The sequence below is a fragment of the Pollicipes pollicipes genome, unplaced genomic scaffold (assembly GCF_011947565.3).
Source record: "Pollicipes pollicipes isolate AB1234 unplaced genomic scaffold, Ppol_2.1 Scaffold_2555;HRSCAF=2994_pilon_pilon_pilon, whole genome shotgun sequence".
Taxonomy (NCBI): Eukaryota; Metazoa; Arthropoda; class Thecostraca; order Pollicipedomorpha; family Pollicipedidae; genus Pollicipes; species Pollicipes pollicipes.
Window position 1 is genome coordinate 3,088,567 of NW_023596136.1, and position 10,901 is coordinate 3,099,467.

Here is a 10,901-nt window from a genome sequence, read left to right on the forward strand (position 1 = left end):
TCAGCAAGACTGGGTGAGGTTAATAGAACTGTTCCATATGTATGATACTTTGAATTCAGACAGCCATTTTCAAGATAATCGCCCGCAGTTTAGAGTTATGTCTCCTTTTAAAACTACAGGTCCTTTCGCTTCTGAGCTAGGCGCGCGCCAACTCATGCACGTTACTTCGCAGCGCACATTACAAAGACACCCAGAGATGTTTGCTTTCGTAGAAAGGTCACAAGAATTACACCTCTTCAACAGCCTTACTGTCTTTAATGTCAAGAAAATCTGGCCATGTACTTATTTATGTCTGGGGTGCGTCAGCACGGACCGTCGCATCAACAGGCAGCAGTTGGCTTTCAAGAAGCTGAACGCCTTAAATGCAAGTCTTGCTCACGAATCGCCTTTTGTGATACATAATAAAGACATTCGGACAGTCTTGCTAGTTATGACGGACATGAGGCTGGGAATCGAATAACGCCGGAGTAGCACCGTAACCGAGAATGCGAATGCGAGGAAAACTTTAAATCAGGAACTTTGCAACATCACGTGGAAGCGTGACAAACACGCACATAACGCTGAAAACATACGTGTACGCACATGCCACCGATGTCACCTTGCAGCACGTTAAGTACCATTAGCGAGTCAGCACGTCCAATGCGGCGGCAAACCTGACGTGGGCAGTCTGGCAGCGATTCTGACGTCATAAAGACGTTTCGTGACGTAATCAGCTGATAACCCATTGCCAAACATATTTATACTGCAAACTGTTTACAGCGACCCTCGCCGGATTCACCGTATTTTGAAAACGCACTGATCCGACAGTCGATGTCTCCCCCGCCTTTTCCAAACTAAAAAAATGAGTTGCGGAAAGAACCAGTGGATTTGTTTCAGTAGGATGTCGCCGATTGGTATCAGTATTTATATTGATGGGTCAAGAATTGACCTCACTAGGTCAGATCAAATGTGCAATTTTCTTCAACTCGCACCATCTAATTTGCGGTTCCCAATATTCATGGAACCACGCCGAGTAGCATCATATAACTTACACGGACGTGTTTCTCCAGCTCAGAGCACATTGTAGTCTTGTATGTTTTGAGCGCATGCTCATGATGCTGGAGTCCGTTGATGTAAGAGTGAGGGCCCGCTGCGCGCGGTCGGCAGCGCGACGGCAAAGGGCTGGCAAACGGCGTTCGTTAAGACCGTCACCTCTTGGAAACTGAATATTCTAGAGACATGTTTCTAATGTCACAACACGTGCAACAGACGCCCCACAGACGTGTAATAGGCCGCTAGAAATAAAGGCGCGCACACATGACATAACGGCATAGTTTTGCGGCTGACGTGCAGACTTCTTGTGCTAAAACAAAGTTACGGCATGCTACATTGCCGACAGGAGCTCACTTGGCATATCAGTGCAGGAAGAAGATGCTGTCTCTTCAAGTCGCGTTCTCCGAACTGAAAGAAGTACACAAATTCCATTTCACTTCATCAGCCAACAAATAACATACGCCTGGTTTCCAAGACTTTTTTCAGGGAACCGGTTCCTGGTTCCTCGTTTAGGGGCCAGGAAAAACCCAGAGCTATTTTGCAATTAGGCGTTGGGATCCAGTAGAAACTAAGATTCAGCCTTATATTAAATGAAAAGATCCAACAAACACCAAGATCCAGCTTGACAGTGAGCCGATAGGTCCTGCAAGACCTATGATCCAGTCTCATACCAAGCTAAGAGACCCAGTAAGAAGCAAGATCCAGCAAGAACCAAGATCCCGTCTGGAACATACAGATACCAGCAGGAACCACAATGCAGCTCACAATTTAGCTGAGATCTAGCAAAAACCAATATCGAGTCTGGAGTTATACTAAAGCAAGCAGCAAGAACCAGACTCTTACCTGATTCTTGGTAAGACCTTGTCAACCACGATTTTCGAGATTCAACAAGGTGTTACTCATGGGTTCAATGTTTCAAAATAGGTTGGCAGGCTGGGCATGAAAGTGGTTATACCCATTTTCACTTTTTCTTAAAGTTGGAAGGGCTGAGGTGTCCCAACAATATAAAAATACACCCCTGGTGTTCCTTAAAGTTGAAAATGAATGGGAACAATATACATTAACTACATCAGAAACCTGCAAAAATTCAATTCTTTGATGTAGTCTTGCCTCACTGAGATCTATCTCTTGAGATCCTGATTTTTAAGCTTTTTTTGCATCCATGCAATCTTGTGTATATGGCTCCAATATCCCTTTGGGCTCTTGCAACATAAAGATCCTCTCCAAGGCTGGTTAGTCAAATGTCAGCAGATAAGAAGCATAGCTTCACACTACAACAACCATTGGCACACTACAACAACCATTGTTTTGAAATCATCGCTTCTTTGCCTCACAATGAGCCTGTAAACAAACTCTTTCTTACCGGTGATTGTCTCGGAGGCTCCTTCCAACCCAACAAGCCGCCAGTAGCCACAAACAAGGGTGACCGCAAGCTTCCATGACGGCATCATAGCAACAGAAAGGACGTGTTGTAACACCAAATAATGCCGGTATATTCCAACTCCAACTGATCTATTCCGCCGTGTGCCCATTTTGGCGAAGGTGATAGACATCGGGTACCACCGAACCGATCCCAAAACATTGGTAGTTTATATATTATTATAGTAATGAAAAGGCTGTAATCACTAGAACTTATTTAGATAGAATCTAGTATGATGACCTACAAGCGGAATGACGTTAGCTCTGCGTTACATTTGTTCAGAGACTGTGTAAGTTCGTAGGCAATGAATGGAGGACCGATTATCATCTGGCTGACCCACACTAACTATTTATCTCTATCTACCATCTCATCTGTTCTAGGGCATCAGATTCTGGCGCAGCCAGGTGGCTGTCTTTAAAACGCGGACATTGACACATCTCGTTCTGATAGCAACAAGAAGGGTTATATTAAGGGTTATATATATATATATATATATATATATATATATATATATATATACATATATTGTATGATATATGGTCATAGATATGCAAGATAGATATAGATATGCAAGGGCTATATATAATTTGATGGATATTTGCAAATTTGGCAAACAAAAAGGAAAGCCTCAGCCTTTTCTGGCTTCCTAATTCGCTTCACTCTTGTAAGAGGAAAAACATTTTTTTTAAAAATGTTGCAACCCTAACAGCTGCAAGTCTGACGGCATCGTAAGGAGATCCTGATTGCTGGATATTTGGAATTCCAACAGTGCGTCTATTTCCTTGAAATCTAATTGAGTACTGCAAGATCTTGATGTGGCTGATTAGTGTTTCAGCTGTCGGGTTCCCAGTTATAAATGTGTCCTGCGCCATCGCTGAACGAAGCGATCCCGCAAGCACTTGTGTAAAAGACTTGCAGTGATCACTGAATTATGCAGTCTGAGGTCCATCGAGCTACTTCAGTCTGGCTCGTATGTCTTTTAGAATGCATTTTGATTTTGTAAACAGAACACTCTTACATGTCCATAAATCCCTGTATGTTGCCTCCTGTCGCGTTATATATATATATATATATATATATATATATATATATATATATATATATACATATATACGTGTGTGTGTGTGTGACATTACATATATATATATACATATATATACCTATATATATATATATATATATATATATATATATATATACATATGTGTGTGTGTGTGTGTGTGTGTGTGTATGTGTGCATATCTCTCTCTCTCCCTGTGAGTTGTCTGGCTACCTGGTATCGCGTGGAGCGTGCGCGAGCGCCGAGGACAGCCTGCTGTAAGTGGCCATCCAGTCCAGATCTGGCTCACCCCAGCTGGATGCTGACCCGATGACGTGTATGCCGCAGCACGGCCGTCTTCCCTCCGGCGGAGACCACAAATCCGGCCCGCTGCTCCGCATATACCACATATCCCGCGAAATGGCCGGGGTGTACGAGTGCGAAGCGGAGAATGGCTTGGGAACCCCTGGTGTGGCCACTGTCAGCGTACACGTGCACTGTAAGTAAACCAGTTAGCCTCGTCAGCAATCATTTGAATGCGGATGCCGGAGACGCAGCAACCCCACCGTGAACCGCTTCCTCTTTTGTTTGATTATTTTAGGCGTTGCCACAGGCACCCTCTTACAGGTAAGCACTTGACTGTTGAGTTTAAGCTGTGTGTTTAGTTCAATATTGAAACTGCTGATGTACCTATGCACTGAATTGCATGCTTTTTTTAAAGATTTGATCCGAACCCTTTGAATGGATGGATTTCCGGGAACAGAGCTCACGCTAAGCAGTGCTTGTTGTGTGAGCCCTGACCCCTACTATCCGATCGCGCAATTCCAGGCAACGGCAGAATTTGGTGGCGAAAGCTTAACGTGCCGCAATGCATTGATATCGCCCCAGGGAATGCTTGGTGCTGCTTGGTACTGATTATCCACTGAGCATGCTTCGCATTCATTATGCACTGAGAATTCATCGTACTTATGCAATGAACCGCTTTGTAATTAAGCTCCTTGCTCCCCTCGTGTCCGGAGAAACGTGTAATGCACTTAAACCGGGAGTACTAGTCATGCACTTGTTCAGGTTCCGGGCTGCTCTTGCACAAACAATAGTGCGCAGTTATATGCCATTCTTTTGGTTCTGAATGTGGGCTATATCGATCTGTCTCATGGTCTGTGTCCATCAGTATGCTGTCAACGTGCTCCTTTCATGGGGCAGGTCATAAAAATGAAAACATTTTCCACCCCATGAGACGATCCCTGGACAGATTCCCTGGGGCGATATCAATCTTCTGGACGGATGGCGGCCCTTAAACGTCAGAAGCTCGTAGATGTCCGTGCCGTAGGTCCTAAAACGTCAGGGCTCGTAGATGTCCGTGCCGTAGGTCCTAAAACGTCAGGGGGTCATAGATATCCGTGCCGTAGTTCCTAAAACGTCAGGGGTCATGAATATCCGAACCGTAGGTCCTAAAACGTCAGGGGCCGGTAGATGTCCGTACCGTAGGTCCTTAAACGTCAGGGGCTCGTAGATGTCCGTGCCGTAGGTCCTAAAGCGTCAGGGGCTCGTAGATGTCCGTACCGTAGATCTTAAAACGTCCGCGGCACGCAGATATTCAGACAGAATGTAAAAGCACACCGATGATGAAATCACAAGGGAGATAGGGATTGAAAGATAGCCAGAGATGCATTGACAGTGAAAGGTTCGGCGATGGTCATGTGTTCAACAAAGGTAAGCGAATCTGAGATAGTAAGGGGTTGATGATTGTCGGGGTACAAAGAAAGCTGGAGGTCAGGAGAAGAGTCGGGGGCCCCAGCATACTCTGGAACGCGGTGTACGACAAAAAGTTTAAATGTGTTCCATTCAGACAAAACAGCCCGCGGGTTATCTGATAGCTCAAATATAATTGTATAGTGTTGAGGCCATCAAGGATGCGAAGCCTTTCCGTCTAGCTGGGACCCATGCGCTTTGGAAGCCAAAAACTTGACTCTTTTAGGGAAGTGTTCCACATAAGTATGGGGTTTCGAAATGATGCAACCATCTTGAAGGTTATGTGGTGCAGTTCACGGCCCTGCCCGTCTTGGGAGCTTCCATTCTCTAATTTCTGATCCTCACGCCCGCCAAGACTTGCGGCGTGTTTCGTACAGACTATTTCAAGGTCACCCAGGCATCCATGGTGTCGTAATAACGGCATTCCAAGCCCGCCATTCAACTAGTCATGCGGCGTTCAAGGTAAAGAATATCATCATCGCGTCGTGTCATATATGTTGTTCGTGGGCACGATTTCCAGCAATGACGACCGTCAATTGGCTTTCAACCAATCTTGTGCAAGCTGTGCAAGACACTAAGAGACACGTTCTGTGCCATATTATAAAATAGATACACACTCTTTCAGGCGCCTGGTGCTGTTGGGTCACCCTCGGGGCATGATTGTGTGTCGACGAATGCAGAATACCACACTTTCCCGATCTTTGTAGCACACAGAGTTCTGAAGATAGTTTACAGTTCTAAATTTAGTAGTTTTGACTGCTTAGCATTGTTTGACATGCCAAATGTCATAAGCATTGATATTTCTTTGCACCAATATTATGCGTGATGCGTGAGCCATTGGGAGACGCGGCTTCCCGCTTGGGTCTAGTCGTTTGCGGTTCTCTAGATAAGGGGGACGAATGGGGTGTGTGGGGGAGGGCTGTGAACCATGCTTTTCATTTAAACGATACACGCTTCGATTTGCTACGTGAGCACCACAGCTAACCCACGTTAAAGGTGCATGTTACGTCAGCTAGTAAGGCTGGTGACGGATCTGTGGGTGACGTCACCGATCGTAATTGTGATGCTGCCGTGACGGGTTTGCGGCGCAGATCCCCCCGAGGTGAAGGTGGAGCGCAGCACCATCTACACGGGCCAAGGGCCTCGAGGTGGAGCTGGTCTGCCTCGTCTTCGCCGACCCGCCGGCCGTGGTGAGCGAAGTCACACGGTCACACGAGGCCGCAGGTCACAATGTTCAGGATTTCTGACAGTGGCAGTTATCCTTCCAGCCACGAACATTCATGGCCAATTTAATGGGTTTTTATGGCAGTTGTTTGCCTTGTGCTCGGAGCTGACGACTCGGAGTGCTCGATGCCGTAGAACGTGGCCATGTCGTATGTCATGTTCAAGACGGATGCTGAGACATCGGTGAGACGCGGCGTTAAAAACCAATTCGTGGTGTTGTAGGATTCAGCGACTGTTCTGTGCGGTATGAGCGCCGCTGTTCTGTGCGCAGTGAGCACCGATGACATGTGCGGTGTGAGCGTCGCTGTCCTGTGCGTGGTGAGCGCCGCCGTTCTGTGCGGGGTGACCGCCGCCGTTGTGCGGTATGAGCACCGCTGTTCCGTGCGGTATGAGCGCCGCTGTTCTGTGCGGGGTGAGCGCCGGTGACATGTGCGGTGTGAGCGCCGCTGTTCTGTGCCGGGTGAGCGCCGGTGAGATGTGCTCGCGTCCAGTCGTTGTTCTGCGCAGAGCGCGGTGTGACCGGCAGCGGTCCCTGCAGGTGTCGTGGGAGCGGCAGGGGTCGCCGTTCGACCCGGACCGCCACTTCACTCCCCGTCACGACGTGGGCCAAACTCGCCACTCGCTCACCATTCAGAACGTACGGCCCGAGGACTTCGGCACCTACTCCTGCCACGTCAAAAACTCACTGGGCACTGCCACGGCGCAGATGGTGGTCACCGGTACGACAGCGCGCACGCCCTGTGTGCGGCGGGGCTCACGGCAGACCCCGCCCGCAGTGTTCGTTTTCCGCCATATCATCGAGCTTTGCAATGTTTATCTGGGTGTTTCAGATAAAACGCATGAAACCATTCATGCCGGCCAGATCTCTAAGAAAGAGGCATCGTATCCTGCTGGTGTTCTTGAAATGTTTACCTGTGTTTTCGTGCAGCGCCTTTTCAGGCTATTTGGTCCCGAATTAAATATATGAAATCATATATTCAGAATCAGCCGCGCGGCAATCACTTCATTCTAAGGCTTGGCCGTCACCGCTGGGGCTGCGACCTCCGAGATGACCGGAGGTGACCGTGACCTTCACCGCTGGCAGGCGTCCCTGACCGGGCAGTGATCACCAGCGGAGCCATCAGTACGGCGCCCGAGCTGTACGAGCTCAGCTGGCAGGTGGAGAGCTTCAGCCCCATAATCGAGTATAAGGTCGCCTACCGACCGGCCAAGGTCAGTAACCCAGCCTCCTTTGGGCGACCCAAAACTATATCTCAACACAATGCGCATGAGATGGAAGTGCGTCTGTGCTTTTCATGGAACGGCTGTAGACAACATAACAATGCGTGCTCGACAAGCCTTTGGGCGTGTTTGTCCTTGCTCTGTTGTTTTTCCTTCGTTGCCCTGTGTTGGCTTCTGTCAGACGGCTGTGACCCTTTAACTGATAACCTCACATCCCCTGCTTGTAATTGTGGATATGTTGTGCCCTGGCGGTGGGGTGCGAATTGGCCGACCAGTGAAGATATAATAAGCGCTTCACCATATTTCTAGTCACCTTGGAAATGTGCAAGGGCGTAATGTAAAACAGTACACCACTGTCCCTTGCACTAGATAAAATAGTCTGTAACATAGCGAGATTGCCCGTGCTTTTTTCGACTCTTACTCGCCATGTTGATGAGCTGCGCTTCGAATGGTTCAATGTGGACTTCGAACGTACTTCGAATGGACTTCGAATGGGCTTCGAATGGTTCAAACGATGCTTTTTCGTTCCTAATAAGCAATGCGTCGTGGTTTGGAACACGTAATAACTGCTTTGGTACACCAAACCGGCATTTTTGTACGTGCCTGTGCACTATTTTTACACACATGCGCACACACGCACAAACACACACACACACACACACACTCACACACGCACGCACGCCCATAGTATGCACACGACGCCCTCTTAGTGTCCGGGTGCCGATAGTGCTATCGCTAAATCGTGCGCCTAGGAATCCAGGGTTACAGGGTTTGATTCTCCGCGGTGCCCGCCCTGCTTGCCAGGGTAAGAGGCAAGTGACGCCATATGGTCTGAGCAGTTGGGTGCGTCGTAAGGCCTCAGTGGCACACACAGACGCCCTCTGTGTGTCGGGGCAGGCTCACTTGTCTCCATGTGAGGTCTCCAGAGTCGCATCTTCGCGTGCCGTTCTCCTCCGCAGCCCCGGCGTGTGGGTCCTCCCCTTGCGTGACTCCAAGGACCGATTCCCTCGCTTTTGCGCATTTCTGAAGACCACTCCTTTTCTCGTGCTGTGTCCGCGTGCCACTCCCTCCCTCCGTTTTTAGCAACAAGCATTATTTCTGTATGTTCATCTGCAAAGCCTTCCTATCCCCCACTGCGTGTCGCCACTGGCCCCTTCCCCACCCCCATATGCACGTCTCCTCTGGTATCTCCCTCCCTCCCTCTTTGTGTCTTTACAGACCGCTCCTTCCCTGCGCGTGTCTGCGGGTCGCCCCCTCGCCCTGCGTGTCCCCACAGTCCTCCGGGCTGCCGTCTGATGAGTTTATGGCCCCGCAATCCGGCTGGCTTATACCGTCATCCCACCAGCCGATTGATAATTCTGGCCGGCGGCGCCAGGCACGGCCTGGTGTTTTATCGCGCTGTCCCAGCCGCGCCGGTCCCAGCGCGAGCAGACGTCACCGACCCCTCCCCCGACGACAGCCACCTCCGGCCGCTGTGACCCAGTCAGAGCCGAGGGCTTCGGACGCCCCATCCCCCTCCCCCACCCGCTCCGCAGCAATAGATCGGAGCGCTGAAGCCGCGCCTGATGTCGGTAGGTGAATGCGAGCGGCTCTGTGCAGGCTCGGTGGCGAGAGGTCAAGGTGCCGACCACCGGCAGCCCCTCCGGCCTCCTCTACCGACAGCAAATCCCGCTGGCTAAGCTTCAGCCGGCCACCACCTACCAACTCTACGTACAGGCCAAGAACGAGCACGGTTGGAGCGCTGTCTCCAATATGCTGCACTTTTCCACCATCGCCAGGGGTGAAGGTGTGTTCCGTTGATTTATAAGCTTACCGTTAAACATGTTTTTTAAATGATCTAAGTTATATACTTGCAGCAATCAGCACCCGTCAGACGTCATGAATTACTTTGCGGTCATTTGCTGCTGGCGTGTCAGACAACCTCCCGCGCAGCTACCAAAACTTGTTGTATTTGAGTGTTTGTTTTACATAAAAGATGCACATCGGCGTCGGCGTCGTGTCTCGAACTCCTGCCTAACACATTCCGGTTGTTATGCGACAAACAGTTCGTCTAAATGGCAGGTGCGCCGGCCGCTGGATGCCAGTTTGGTGTGTTACCGTTTCAGCCCTGGAGTCCCGCAGCCTGTCGTCGGGAGGCGTGAGAGGAAGCTGGAGAGGTGCCGCTGTCGCTCGGGCGGCCGCCTCCATCGTCCTGCTGCTGACGCTGTGCTAGTGGCTGGGCGCACCTGCGCCGGACGGAGTCGGCTCAGCCGATGCTCGCTGGGAAGCGCGGCCGCCGCCGACCTGCGGCCGCGCTGCGCCGCCGCTCGGCCGCCGCACACCAGCTCGCACGAAACGGTGTGCTCTGTGGTGACCTGTTGAGGTCGGTCACTGACCTTCTGAGCGTCCGGAGCGCGCCGCTCAGCCTCGTGCAGGAGAAGCCTGCGGAGCCGAGCTGCGGGACGCCCATACGGGAGCCGAGCACGCCATGATGTCCCGGCTCGGGACGAGCTGACCGGCCTGGGCGCGGGCCTCGGCGCGTCCGCCGCCCCCGTCACAGTCAGTGGACTGACTCGATGGTGCCTTGCTCGTTTGACGTTGTGACTGGCGTGAGTACGTGGGTGTGGTATATGGGCCGTATTTTTGACTTGAACGTGGGCTACACTGGCCACTCAGTGATATGACCTTGTGCGGAAAGACCGAGACAGCTGGGGAACAGTGGTTTTGTGTCGCACGTTGGCCGCGTCGCGTGTGACGTCTTGCGACGTCATCTTTGTCACATATTCGAATGCTGTGAGACAGTTGGCCGCTTTTGTCGGCTGGACATCTGATTGTGGATGCGCCGTTGTCTCACTTTGTTGATATGTCTGCGCGGGCGTGGCCGTCCGCTCAGAGCTCAGCATGTCGGGACCGACTGCGATGCGACCCGCGTCGGTGATTCGCTCCCAGCCTGAAACACGCTATCTCATAAAGTCTTGAGTATCCGTTCATCGCTTCCAATAAACCTGAGAACACATAAATGACGTGCTCAAATGACCCACTTGATATCCGAACCTCGAACGGAAATGCATAAATCTTTACGTTACGAGTAACGAACCTGAATCTCCTTTCATGATGATCCTTGCATGTCTTTGATGAGTCGGCTGAGACGGGTAGGGGGCGGAGCGTGCGACGCGGCGGGACTGGACGGCGCCGGCGCCCTGCCTCAGCCGTCGGGACGTGCAGCTGTCCAGC

General features: G+C 50.6%; 2 protein-coding genes across 2 annotated transcripts in view; both read left to right on the forward strand.

Moving 5' to 3' along the window:
- LOC119107505 (peroxidasin homolog) overlaps window positions 1–3,998 on the forward strand; it is a 105,015-nt gene extending 101,017 nt beyond the window's left edge. Inside the window, exon 11 of the mRNA XM_037230965.1 lies at window positions 3,840–3,998. Within this exon, the coding sequence (XP_037086860.1) occupies window positions 3,840–3,998 (159 nt within the window). The remainder of the gene's footprint in view (window positions 1–3,839) is intronic.
- Window positions 3,999–5,691: 1,693 nt separating this feature from the next.
- LOC119107513 (neural cell adhesion molecule 2-like) lies at window positions 5,692–9,921 on the forward strand. The gene is made up of 6 exons (XM_037230978.1): window positions 5,692–5,705; window positions 6,352–6,433; window positions 7,006–7,186; window positions 7,552–7,679; window positions 9,264–9,474; window positions 9,794–9,921. The coding sequence occupies exons 1-6, from the start codon at window positions 5,692–5,694 to the stop codon at window positions 9,898–9,900; spliced, it is 723 nt and encodes a 240-aa protein (XP_037086873.1). The 3' UTR covers window positions 9,901–9,921.
- The last annotated feature ends 980 nt before the right edge of the window (window positions 9,922–10,901 follow it).

Bases quoted from the DNA above. Each gene is read 5' to 3' on its own strand.
- LOC119107513 (XM_037230978.1), top strand. The intron at 7,187-7,551 runs GTACGACAGCGC...CACCGCTGGCAG, and splicing joins GGCGCAGATGGTGGTCACCG to GCGTCCCTGACCGGGCAGTG. The intron at 9,475-9,793 runs GTGTGTTCCGTT...TTACCGTTTCAG, and splicing joins CACCATCGCCAGGGGTGAAG to CCCTGGAGTCCCGCAGCCTG.